The following is a 13,457-nucleotide window of genomic DNA, read 5'->3' on the forward strand; positions in this document are numbered from 1 at the left end:
AGACAAATATGTTACTAATAAGAAATGACAATGTACCTAAGCTAGTATATTCCGAAACACTGGCTGTGATATGATAGAAGGTTGAATATTTATAACAGGGCGTGCATGTTCTCTGATATCGATTCAGCGCTGTAGTCATGGCTGATGCAGAGGATCAGCCAAAAATTTGTTGCACATAATAGTGATCAGGTACCAGATCATGGGTTAGATGAGATGCATAATGGTTTACAGTACCATGTCCATGATGAGACTCGAGACAAAGAAGCAAGAAAAGGCATATCTTGCCGGTTATTCAGGAAACTAGTCTATAGAAACTCATTGTTTCATGTTCTGGTTTGTGTTTGAGTTTGTGTAACGAATAAAGAATAACCCTATTTAAAATACATTCCATTTTAAATATAAAATTTGACCTCATGACTTATTAAAACAAAAACAGAAGAGCTTATTATGCGTACAATACAGCTACAGCTGAGCATACAAATATAAATAGAGAAAGGAAATAAATAACAAACAAGTGTTGCTCAAAAAAAAAACAAACAAGTAACTGTTCTTCAAGCGTCTGTTGATAAAGAGTGTTGCAGATCAAATGGGTGCAGCACAAGTGGTTCTGAAATGACCAGTCTGGTTGCACCTACTACAATGCACAACCCTCTTCACACGTCCTCTGTCCTCAGCCCTAGCCCGCCTCTTCCTCGGCCTACCAGCCGGCCTCAGCGACTTAGGCGGGTTTATAACAACATCAATACCCTCTTTACCCACACTCGGATCTCCCTCAGACATCTCTCTCCAAAGACTCTTATCCGGAATCGGATGAATCGTCTGAGAGTACGTCTTCCTATACGTCGCCACAGTGAAACAGCTCTCAGTGAACCTATGAACATTCTGCCTACAAGACAAAAGCGCCGCCACGGCGTGCGCACAGGGCAAACCGTATAACTGCCACCCTCTACAAAGACAACACCTGTTCCTTATATCCACAATGTTGTTCCCTTCGTGAGATATAACTTCAAACTCAGCCTCGTTCGCTCGGAGGACCTGGTAGGTCCTCGCGAGTTCGAGCGCCTCGGCAACGCGGCGCTCGGCGCTCGGGACGAGGATCGAAGTCCACTGCATGCTGGTCTCCCGCCTTTCGTTGAACCAAGTCATCAACTGCCTCCTGATGCATTCCATCATCTGAATAATCGGAAGCCCGGAGGCTTCACCGATCCACGAGTTCAACGACTCGACTATATTAGCCGTCAAGTGACCAAACCTTTGCCCTTCGAAGTAGGCAGTCGCCCACAGCCTCGGAGGGATACGTCTGATCCAGTACGCAGCGTCTTGAGAAGCCTCTTCGACTTCTAGTAGCTTTGCCTCGAACTCAATCACTGTAAGAGCTTGAGCCGCTTCCCAGAGGTAGTTAACTAAGAGCGTGTTGTTAAACTCCTTACGGAAGCTCTCGCTTAAGTGCCTCATGCAGAAGCCGTGAAAGGCCGTTGGGAAGTTCTGCTCGACTCCTTCGACTATCCCCTTCTGTCTATCGGATAGTATAGTGAGCCTCGGCATGTTCTCGGTGTTGGTTTCAAGAAGATTATGAAGCTCACACAAGAACCACATCCAGTTCTCGTCGTTTTCCTCGTCCACAATCCCAAACGCTAGCGGAAACAACGCGCCGTCTCCGTCGAACCCGGTCGCTAAAAGCAATGTACCCAGGTACTTGCTTTTGAGATAGGTTCTGTCTAGACCAATAAGCGGGCGGCACGCGTTTAAGAACCCGTAGATGGAAGCTTGGAAGGATATGAAGAGACGCTGGAAGCAGTCGTCGGACGGATAACCGTAGACCGAAGCGATGCTTCCAGGATTAGTCCTCTTGACCTGGTGGCAGTACTGAGGAAGCAAGCGATAGCCTTCTTCAAATGAGCCGCGCATAGTGGCCATGATCCTCTCTTTACCGCGCCACGCTTGCTTGTAGGATAACGTGATGCCGTGGACGCGGTGTATCTCCTCGAGAATCTCTTTAGGTTTGCAGTTGGGATTCTCGCGGAGACGCTGCTCCACGGAGGTGGCCACCCACTGGACCGAGGCCTGCTGGTGGCCCAAGTGGTTGATCCCTCCGCAGGTATGGCTTTCGTGGATGGTACGGATAGTGAACGTCGGGACGCCCGGGAGTTTCGCCGCGTGGACTCTCCACGGGCATCCTTCGGTAGAGCATTTGGCTGTAAATCGTGTTTTGTCTGATTTTATCGTCTGCATTTCGAAGTGCTGGGCGATGGCCATGTCTCTTAGCGCTCGGCGGCAGCTCTTGACGTCTGGGAACTCTTGTCCGACGGTTAGCTGGTAGGATGACTCGGCGGAGAGGGCGCGGGCTTGGACAGGGGTGGTGACCATTACCATCTCGCCGTGGTGGTCGATCTCGATCTCGTGGGTTGAGTCGATGGCTAGCTCGAGGTTCTCGTTGGTGCCGGATAAGGTGAACATTTGGTTCTCGTCGTCGTCTTCGTGTTCAGGCTTTTGATCAACGGAGAGTTCGTTCTCGTTCATGTAATCGTGATGATGATGTTCTTCTTCGTCTTGGTTTTCGTTGTGTTCTCCTAAGTCGAGCTCGTGGTCATCGTGTTGATGTGCTAAGTCAAGTTCGTGATGAGGTTGTTCTAAGCCCATGTCGTGGTTTTGACCGAGTTCTAGAGTGTGGTTGTGACCGAGGACCAGTGATTGATCCTGAGTTATACCGATGTTGTGGTTCTGTCCAAGCATTAAATCGCGATTGGCCATTGTAGAAGCAGACAACAAAGATCTTTTGCGTTATCAGTACCTGTAATAAAGAGAAGAAGACAACAAAGATCTAATTATCCAACTCTTAGAATACAAAACATAGACATAACGAAAGATATTAATAATTGAAAGTGTGTATGATGTTCAAAACCCAAAAGACTAAGACCAAAGAAGATCAATACAAGAAAGAGAGTGAGAGCTTTTTACCTAGTGCATATCCTCACTTTCACTGAACAGTAAGTTCCTCAACGAACAGAAGGGTTGATGAAGCTAGATTATAAAACTAAGAGTTAGTGAACATCATCAGCTCATGAGTGTAACTACTCCATAACTAAGATAACTAACAGAAAGATCTGAGCTGAGCAGAGACTAGAACGAATGAAGAAGAAGACAACAGAATTGTCAAAAATTGAAACTTTTTCAACTGCAGAAACAGAGAAACTCACGAGGATTAAAATTCTGAAACGAGAGAGAAGAGAAGATCCAAGCCTCCGTGAATCTTAAAACTAGGGTTTCGATTTGGGAATCGAATTGGGGGAAATGAGTCGTTGGAGAAGGGAAGTTGAATTTGGCGGGTAAAACAAAGGATAAATCGATGATGGGGAGAAGGGGGAAGAGAAAAGGGTGTGATCGGGAATTACAGAAGGGGCAGAAGAGGTAGAGATTAGGTTTCTCTGAGGGCGATGATGCCAAACTACAACTTTGCCTTCTCTCCGACAACAATAGGGGAGTGTTATGTCTTTTTCCCTTTTTTTTATCTTTTTTTATTACTTCCTCTCGCTTAATTTACCCTTTTAGTTTCCCATTATTTACGGACTTGCCATCATCGTTCGTAGTCCAGCTAGAGACCATTGGGCCGACTAAGATAGGCCCAATACTCTATTGTGGATTTGCTGTCACAGTTTTAGAGTCCTACTAGAGAATTAAGCCCAGGTAACTTCAGCTATCTATTAATTAACCTTTTATGTTCTTGTGACAAAAATTATTGTTAAATACCAGGAGGAGGACTCGCAGTTTATTTTTATTTGGGATATAATTATAGGGTTTATTTGTGAAATAAACATTGCAAAAAAAGAGAAATTAGTTTTGTAGAGAAGGTAGAGAGAGATAGGAAGAAAGAATAGGGGAGAGAGTGTGGATTTGGGTACTTAGTGAATTATGTTTTTTTCTTAGCTATCTCACATAATTTCCCATAATTAATTATATAGATAAACAAACTATCATTACGCAAAAATATTCTTCTCCATTTTGTCTGTGGACTAAAGAAGAACGTAGCAAGAGTACAAAGTTTTAGTTATGTGATGTAATTGGTCGTGTTTGATAGAAGCAGCCCCATACATTTCATACATAACAAATAGAATTATCTGAGTCTTGTGATCATTAAGACATGCCACATTTGCAACGACTAAATACATAACATCGTACGTGTTCGTTCAATTATCAATAAACAAACTAAAAAGTTATGAAAGACTTAGGAAGACAACAAGATAAATGAGAAGCCTCCAAAGTCTTTTTTTAGGTTTTAGGAAACACTTGATCTCCCCCTGACTTGTTTGTTGTGCCTTCCTCTTCCATTTTCACACCTGCTTCATCCATTCCCACTGAGTTTACTCCTGAAACCTGCAACCAAACCAAACCAAACCACTTTAGACAACTTGTTTTAATCTCAGTATCAATCTCAAACTATCGGGTTTATTGTTTCACTTCACCTTGGTGGTGCTTCCACTCTCCTCCATGCCCACATCAAAACCTTTCCCACGCTCCATCACTCCTTTCACTCCATCCTGTGCATTAACACGTTATGACTAAATCAACCTCTTCAACTAACCAAGCCAATCACATTCTAAACTCAAATTAGGATCCAGAGATAATTCACAAAGAATAAGAAATTGAGATGCACAAGATGATTCAGCTCAGCAAGCATGTCACGTCTGCTACTCAAGTCATTTGTTTAACCATTCTAACTAGACTAAACGTATTGATCCCTAGCCAGAGTGAATGCATCTCCAGTTCAGATTTAACTTTAATTTTAGACTGATGGAAAGATAATATTTTGTTTTTGGCACATTTCTCAGAGAAGATTCAGTTCTAAAAGAGAATAATTCAACCTATATGAGTTTATATAATATTTATAGCAATGTTTGAGAAACCAAGGCAAATAGGTTTACCTTGTCCTTTCCATCAGGCTCAACAGCTTCTCTTTTCACTCTGCTTGGTATAGGTTTACTGCACAACCAAATAGCAAATTAAATATACACACTAACCCTGCTAGCACGGAAAAAAATTAGGAGGCATTGATACATACCGATCATCATCTACATCCATGTCAGAATCTGCATCCCATCTTTTATCTCCATCTTCTTGGTCTTCATCTACCTAAAAGTTACACAAAATTAATACTAAGATTGGTTACAAAATAAACTATTAAAATTAGAAAAAATTATACTAAGATTGGTGACTAAATAAACTGTTTAAATTATAAAAAAAATATACTAAGATTGGTAGCAAAATAGACTGTTTAAATTAGAAAAAAAATATACTAAGACTGGTAGCAAAATAAACTGTTTAAATTAGGAAAATATTAATACTGTTTAATATTAAGATTGGTGACAAAATAAACTGTTTAAATTAGAAAAAAATTAATACTAAGATTGGTGCCAAAATAAACTGTTTAAATTAGAAACTCAATAAACTCACACAAGAAAGAATGAGCTACTGAAGTAAAGCAAGCAGCCAAAAACATTACCTCAGGAGTCTCAGTATCTGGCGGCCTTTCCTGAAACGGCACACTAGGAGCATGCTGAAGCTTCGAGAGATTCTGGAGCAAGTCATTACGAATCACTTCAAGCATCTGCCGAGAGTTCTTGTTCTCCATGTTACTCGGAGCAACGTGGAGCGTATAGTCCGGACCAAAGTACTCATAGTACTCATGCTCCGGCATCTTGTCCTCGACCTCGATCCCAAGCGCAACTCCAGTCTCGTAGCACCAGCAACGCGCAACGTTGCGGATGGTGTAACCACCACCACCAAGGAGCAGTAACGGAACGTTGAAAGATCTCATGAACTTGACACACTCGGCATGGCCTTTGATGGAGAGGTTAAAGCATCCCAGCCTATCGCCAGACAAGGAATCAGCGCCGCATTGGAGTACGACCGCACCTGGTTTGAAAATTTCCATCACTTTCCCCATGATGGGTTTGAACAAGAGATGATAGCTCTCATCGTCGATACCATCGTCCAGTGGTACGTTGAGTGAATAGTACTTTCCACTTCCGTAGCCAATGTCTTGTATGTGGCCTGTACCGGGGAAGTAGTCTCCGAACTTATGGAACGAGACGGTCATGACCCTGTCGGTAGCGTAAAACGCCTCCTCCACTCCGTCCCCGTGGTGAATGTCGATATCAACGTACAGAACACGCTGAGAAACAAGAAGAAAGACAAATACATTAGATCATGTTCAACAATGTTTGCAAAGAACAGATTATTACTAATAGTTGATTTATTTTATACATAATTTACACTGATATAAGATATTTTAGTTTTTTTTTGGTTTTAGTTACAAAATTGTTTTATGAATTATCAAAATTAGATATACAAAACAAAAGAAACTATACAAATATGTGGATATGTGTGTTAATTTAACAAATTTAGTCTGATTTAGATTGATTTAAACCGATTTAGAACGGTTTAGAATGGTTTCTAAAGGTCTGAACCGGCTTAGAATGGTCTATTACCAAATTAGATATACAAAAAAAAAGACAATTATACAAATTTGTGGATTTATACTAACATTGTTAGTTAATTTAACAAATTTAGTCTAGTTTAGATAGATTTAGACAGTTTAAACCGGTTTAAAATGTTCTACAATGGTTTGAATTGTATAAATCGTTTTTTTAAATATGGGAGAAAGCTGTAAGTAGGGAGGAGGAGACAAACCTCATGCTGCTTAAGCAGCTCAAGGATAGCTAAGACGATATCATTAACGTAGCAGAAGCCAGAGGCCTCACACTTCTTAGCATGATGAAGACCACCAGCCCAGTTAATAGCAATATCACAAAGCCCATGGTTAAGCTTAACAGAACCACCAACAGAGCCACCAGCATACGTCTGACAAAAGGAATAAAGCCCGTCAAAGACAGGACAGTCTTCACCAACGTTGAACCGCTTGAGCTGGCGGATCTGATCCTGCTGAGTCTCGGGCGTAATGCTGCGGAGAAAGGAGACGTAGTCGTCGGCGTGGAAGCGGCAGAGGTCACGGTCACGGGCGGGGAAAGGCTTGAGGACTTGCATGTGCTGGAGGAGACCGTAGTGAGCGAGGAGAGCGTGCGTCATGCGGATGCGGTGAGGCTTCATGGGGTGGCCTTGGCCGTAGTAGTAGTTCCCAACCTCTGGGTCGTAGAAGTAGCACACTTTCCTCTTCACACCGTCTGGTCCAGAGGCCAGCGAGTTTCCTCCGGTGTCCATCAGTAAATAAAAAAAGATTACTTTTAGTTATCTCGGGCCTGTAATAGAAAGAACAGTGGGATGTAATAACAGAAGAAGCCAACAAGGTCTAACTGAAATAACTGAAAGTGTTACTCAGATCCTCATTTTCTGAAATTAAGTAAAAGCAAAGATCTTTGGCAGTGAGTGTAATAACAGAACAAGCAAACAAGGTCTAACTGAAACAACAAAAGCTGTTAATAACTGAAAACGTGTCTGGTGAACTCAAGCAATCATTCAGATTCCATTTCAAACCCAAGAGATTAAGACATAAGAGTTCTTGTCTTAAATAAACAGAGTAAGAGATTTTACCTAGAGCATCATCACTTTCTGCTGATGGAGCTGCAAAAAAAAAAAACAGAGTGAAACTAAGAGTGAGTGAACAAAAATCTGATAAGATTACGAGCTAATAACTCGATATTACAACTACGAGAAGGGAAAAAAACATACGAAAGATTGAAACTTTTTTTTTCAGCTCCAGAAACAGAGAGAACTCGAAATCTAGGGTTTCCACGGAAGAGAGAGATTAGGTTTCCACTGAGGGTGATGATGATGCCAAACTACACGGATTTGGGCCATCAACTTGAGAGAACTGGGCCGAGTGAGAAAGGCCCAACTTCATAAATGCAAAACAAATAACTAGCCATTTTTTTTTTACTTTGGGATAGATAAACCAAATCAAATGCATTGCAGATGATTGTTGGTTAGAATGTAACTGTATGTAGAAAATTTGATGTATAGTTTAGTCTGTAAATTTTTTGTTATAATCGGTTGAGTTGTAATTGTAGAGATTAGTTTTGTAAGATTTGATGTAGTTTTAATAATTAAACAAAAAAAGAAAGATATTTATACAATCAGTTTTTTTTTAAGTTAATAAATAATGCTTTAAAAAATAAGCATCCTACAACTATTTTTTTCTATTTTTCTAATGTTCATTTAAGAACTAAATAAAATACGATTGATATTTTTTTTATAGCTGTAGATAAAAAAATGAAAATTAAAGAGATTAGTTAATAGGTGTTGTAGTTTTAAAACTAAGATAAAACATAATTGATAAATTTGAGGCCGTATATAAAAGAAAATAGATTATTTTTTCTTTTGGTCCGTGGACAAAAAGAATATAAAAAAGAGAATCTTATGCTTTAGAAAGCTACAAGTTTAAGGTGTTTTGATTTGAAATTCAAGAAAAGAATAGCAAAGAGTACAATGCTCTAGTTATCGTATGACATTGGCTATTGCCGTGTTTTGATAGAAGAATCTAAGGAGTTCTGTAAACGACTCCTTAACAACTACAATCATTGTATATATATATGTGATGATGATGTCTTTCGGTTTCGTATTTATACATCTGATAAAAAACACTTCTTTAATTCACATACATACAAACATGGATACGACAATATCACCAATGTATAAGCTATTATCTATTCACGAGCATCCTCTTCTCCCTTCAGCTATGTTCATTGTCGGGAAATGTGATGGTTGCCGGGTAAGAGGACTCATGTACGGTAGCTACTATTGCAACAAAGCTAATTGTTTTTGTTGGTTCCATAAGGACTGTGCGGAATCCCCACTAGAGATCAATCATCACCCTTCCCATCCTGAGCATCCTCTCTTGCTCACTAAGATGGCTCCAGCGGAAGAGGGTAATCGATAGCTTTTCTTATATATGTCTCAAGTGTGGTTTTATTGTCTCTGTATTTTGTGTTGGCTTACCCCACATCATAAACACCAATCGTCACGATCATCGCGTCGCTTTTATGCATCATCTTGGCCGTAAGGGTGCAAAATGTGGAGTTTGTCGGGAAAGTTTAAGTCAGTACTACGGAGCTTATTCTTGCTCGATTTGCCCTAAGTATGTAGTTCACTTACAATGTGCTGTTGATTTTAATTTATGGAATGGTGTGGAACTCGAAGGGATACCTGAGACCAGCGAAGATATTGTACCATTTAAAGTGGTGGGTGATAATCTGATACGTCATTTCATGCATGAAAAACATATTTTACTGCTCTTGAAAGATTATGACATGGTTGGTGACGACTACGAGAGGGTACGATGTGAAGCATGCGTCTCACAGATCGGGTTATTTGGCCTAGTCTACAGTTGTCAGGAATGTCGTTTTTTTCTCCACGAAAAGTGTGCTCATCTTCCTATGAAGAAAAACCTTGTCTTTAACCCCACACCGTACATGTTGGAGTATCAAGGCAAGGCTGTATACTGTTATTTGTGTGGTTTATTCGAGACAAATCCTCTCATACCCCTATATCTTATAACACAATCTCAAAAGGACCTTTTTGTTCTTTTAATTTTATAAGTCAAACGAAAAATCATAAAATTAAAATGGAAAAGTTAATATTTTTTATTTGATTTATAGAATTTGATAAAAATATTTCAAAAATCCAAAAATGTTGTTTTCCATATTTTCGAAAAAATCATCAAAATATAATTAAAAACGATTTTAAAATATTTTTTTCTGAATTTGAAAGGTATAGAATTTAAATATTTGTCTATGGGTTCACTAATCCATAAGGGGGGGTTAGGGTTTAGTTTTGATGAGCGGAAAGGATTTGATTTGGAAGTTTGGGTTTTGATCAAAAAAAAATTATGAAAAAGGGGCATAAGAGATCAAATGAGCTCATAAGAGATTATCTCTATAGAAATAGGGGCATGAGAGTAGTTGGCTCGGTTTATTCTCTGGTGGTTTTAAGTACACATCGCAAGACCCTTTTGGGAATTATTCCTTTGTAGATGTACATTGTAGTTCCATTTCTGAGCCATTCGTCCATAATGCCCATTTGCATCCCTTATATTTTGTTGAAACAGTGGAGAACAGTCCTTGCGATGCATGTACAAGATTTCAAGATGGCTACGTTCTCAATTGTAGTGATTGTGACTTTGACTTGTGTTTGTATTGTGCTACTTTGCCAGAGAAGATATGGCATATAAGCGATGAGCACCCTCTCACTTTATATCATGGCGGAAAGAAGGCGACCGGCACAAACTGGTGCGAAGTTTGTGAGATGGAGTTAGATTCAAGTAAATGGTTCTTTACATGTTTTGGTTGTGGGGTCACTTTGCATGATAAATGCGTACTAGGAGACTTCTCACGTCTCACTCCAAACTATTCCGTTCCCTTTCGGGGAAAAGAATATTCAGTGATTCTTAACAATCAGAACAGTCGGCCATCTTGCAGAAGTTGCCACGATCGATGCAAGGCCCCAGTCATCTTACAAGTCAATGACGAACATAATGGATACATTTGCTCCAATTCTTGTTTATATAGGGTCTTTTAAAACCAAAACCAAAAGATTATAGCGAAAGAGAGGCTGGTTTGTTATTTATCAAAACGCAAGTTATGTAATAATGTATTTTTCTTTTGTTAATGTGTAAATAATAATAAAATGATTCTCATTGTAAATAAATTCTTTTCAAGATTTCAGGAATCATTTCATCATTTCAAAAAATCTATCAAATAAAAACAGAAAACAATTCAAAGAGAGGTAATCATCTAGTTACTCGAACATGTTTGGGAGAGGTCTCACGGCCATGAACGCATCCACCATCTGATAATTATCATTAGTCTTCTTTGTTAGTATTGTAACAATCAACAAAACAAAACAAAACAAAATCCTGATTTATCATCAGTCTCTTAGTGAAATCGATGTATTTTTTTACCTCTTCAGTAACAGCAGCTCGAGCCATGCGGTGTCTTTCCACCATTCCTGTCAAAACTTCAGTGAGTCTCTTCTTTACTTCTCCCGTTAGCATTCTTCCTTCTCCATATTCCTTAAACAATGGATTTGCAATGTGTATTACACTTCTTATGTCAGATAACCCGATCATCTTATAACAAGCTAGTGGCGAGTGTAACGTAATTTTACCTTCTTTATGTGTTCAAGTTCAGCATCATCTTCTAAAAAGAAGCTAAGATACTTGACTGGTATATCCACCTGTGTAGAAGATAAAAATAGAAAGTCTGAAACTATGGTCATTGGATCACAATGCAAATTGAACATAGTTATTTATATGTTAGTACCTCAAGGTTTGCTCCGATTTCTCTGTGCTTCTCGATGGAGTCTTGCCCACCATTAACGCATATCTGTTTATCTGTACATAATAAACACTTCACTTCATCGATCAACAAGATAATATGAAAAAAATGTGCATTTACAACAAGGTTATTACCGAAATACAGAACTGGATTTTACCTTGTTTTTAATGTCTTTTGCAGTATCAGTTACGTAGATTGCCGAGTTTGGATCGCTTGCCGACATTTTTCCATTCTCTCCCTGCGGAAAAAAAGGTGACCAATGTCTCTATCACTCTCAGTAACAACTCTAGAAGGCTAATAAAGAAAGTACACTTGCCTGCAGAGCAGGGAAAAATGATGACTCAATCAGAGCAGGCTTGCTATAGCCTAACCGTGGTGCAACATCACGTGTCATCCTAAAATAAGGATCCTGAATAATACAAAAAAAAAAATTAAAGATTGGTTATAAACACAAAAACAGCATAACACAATAATTCAAGACAATGGAACTATTTTAATAAAAAAAATTGGCGTTCTGCACTTTATATTTAAAACAACAATGACACATGTTTTTTTTCATTCGATTATAATTTAACATTCATTCAAAAAAAAGAATACATGAGAATTAGCACCGTTGTGAAAACAGCACACCTGATCAATTGCACAAGGAATCAAGCAACGGAGCTTGTCTTTGCCAGGGAACAAGTGTGGGAATGAGCTAGGAAACGATGGAACTGCCTGCAAATGCATGGAAAAACATTTTATCAAAATTTATACTACACACCTCACAGGCCAATAGGAACAAAAAGACACACCTGGACAGGAGGGAAACTGAGTTTCCCAATATGATCTTCGCCAGAAAAGCCAAAGATTCCCATAGCCTAGCAAAGAAGTTGAATGACATGAAGCAACTAACAAATCACACGAACCACATTGTTGCAGTCCAAGGAGATAGAGAGTGAAGTAACCTTATTAAGCGTAACGCACTTTGCAACCTTCACCATGTTCTTATAGAAAGCACTACACACATCATCAGCCAGTAAAAAAAAAAACTGTAAAAATGTAAACATCAAAAACAAAAAGGTGACTTTCTTCTTTACTTACCCGCCAACATAGTCAAAGTCCGAGAAAATAAACGTCTTAGTGACATCAAACCCACAAGCAATGATATCTTTCGCGTTCTCTCTAGCGAGCCTTTGACTTTCCTCCACCGATAAGTTCTTCCACATGCACTTCTCATCGTCCGTGAGCTGTATAACGAGAGGAACCTTGAACGCTTCCTGCAAGTATCTACACAGAGAGTATAAAGAACAAAGCATTGACCTTTAAAAAGACAGAAGATGCAACCTTTACTTGGTAAACATGAAAGGAATCAAATGACCCAAATGCAAAGCCTCTGAAGAAGGTCCTCTCCCAGTGTAGAGATAGAACTTGTCTCCTCTCTCGTACGCATCCAAAACCAAATCGAAATCTCTGTTAACAACACTCAGCCAAAAAAAGAAGTTAACTTTCTTCAAACCCATCAACTCAATTGAATAATTGAATCATCACGAACCTGTGTGCGAAGAAGACGCCGCGGCGGAGGAAGACGTGAGGTTGGCGAGAAGTGAGCCTCTCAACGCGATCGATTAGCGATTCGTCGAGTCTCTGGCATCCGAATTGGTCGATGAGCTTGTCGTAGTCGATTTTGCCGCCGTCTTTGGCGGAGACTTCCCATGGATTCACCACTTGCTCGGATGAATCAGACGCTATCTCCTCCTTCTTGTCAACCTCCATTGCGTCTGATTCAAAAGCGAGTCCTTGATTAAAGAAACGAAGGTAGAGAGAGCTATGGAGTTTCCGGTGAGATGACGGCGGCGACTGGGAAGAAGAAAATGAGGTTTAAATTATTATATGTTTATTACAGTGTGGGAGTTATAATTTTACTTTATATTCAATTGTGCTGTTAAGTTTTTAATTTATCGGTAAGGACCCTCTCCTTCCAAAAATCACAGTATCTTCCTCGTCAACTACGAGTCAACTCCATGGTATAAAGGACTATAAATGTATAGATGTATGTATAGAACCCGTTAGGATCGGGTATTTCGGTATAAATGTATATAACCCGTTCGGATATTTCTGTACTTGGGATCGGGTTTGGGTATTTTTAGTTCGGGTTCGGTTATTTCGGATCAAGTTCAAATATTTAGATTT

General features: G+C 39.5%; 2 protein-coding genes and 1 pseudogene across 3 annotated transcripts; all 3 read right to left on the reverse strand.

Annotated features, from left to right (window-relative positions):
• Positions 1-381: 381 nt before the first annotated feature.
• On the reverse strand, positions 382-3,821 carry LOC103850037. 2 transcript variants are annotated; one of them, XM_009126739.3, is made up of 3 exons: positions 3,198-3,821; positions 2,959-3,021; positions 382-2,791 (listed from the first exon to the last, which is right to left on the reverse strand). In XM_009126739.3, the coding sequence occupies exon 3, from the start codon at positions 2,749-2,751 to the stop codon at positions 583-585; it is 2,169 nt and encodes a 722-aa protein (XP_009124987.1). In that variant the 5' UTR covers positions 2,752-2,791; positions 2,959-3,021; positions 3,198-3,821; the 3' UTR covers positions 382-582. The 2 variants fall into 2 exon arrangements, with proteins under 2 accessions (XP_009124987.1, XP_033146649.1); XM_033290758.1 differs by lacking the exon at positions 2,959-3,021.
• Positions 3,822-4,067: 246 nt separating this feature from the next.
• Positions 4,068-7,834, reverse strand: HD1 (histone deacetylase 19). The gene is made up of 8 exons (XM_009126741.3): positions 7,684-7,834; positions 7,546-7,575; positions 6,688-7,253; positions 5,498-6,169; positions 5,057-5,127; positions 4,920-4,977; positions 4,461-4,535; positions 4,068-4,371 (listed from the first exon to the last, which is right to left on the reverse strand). The coding sequence occupies exons 3-8, from the start codon at positions 7,213-7,215 to the stop codon at positions 4,267-4,269; spliced, it is 1,509 nt and encodes a 502-aa protein (XP_009124989.1). The 5' UTR covers positions 7,216-7,253; positions 7,546-7,575; positions 7,684-7,834; the 3' UTR covers positions 4,068-4,266.
• Positions 7,835-10,613: 2,779 nt separating this feature from the next.
• On the reverse strand, positions 10,614-13,166 carry LOC103850040 (annotated as a pseudogene).
• Positions 13,167-13,457: the final 291 nt, after the last annotated feature.

This window comes from Brassica rapa, chromosome A01 (assembly GCF_000309985.2).
Source record: "Brassica rapa cultivar Chiifu-401-42 chromosome A01, CAAS_Brap_v3.01, whole genome shotgun sequence".
In the NCBI taxonomy this organism is placed as follows: domain Eukaryota; kingdom Viridiplantae; phylum Streptophyta; class Magnoliopsida; order Brassicales; family Brassicaceae; genus Brassica; species Brassica rapa.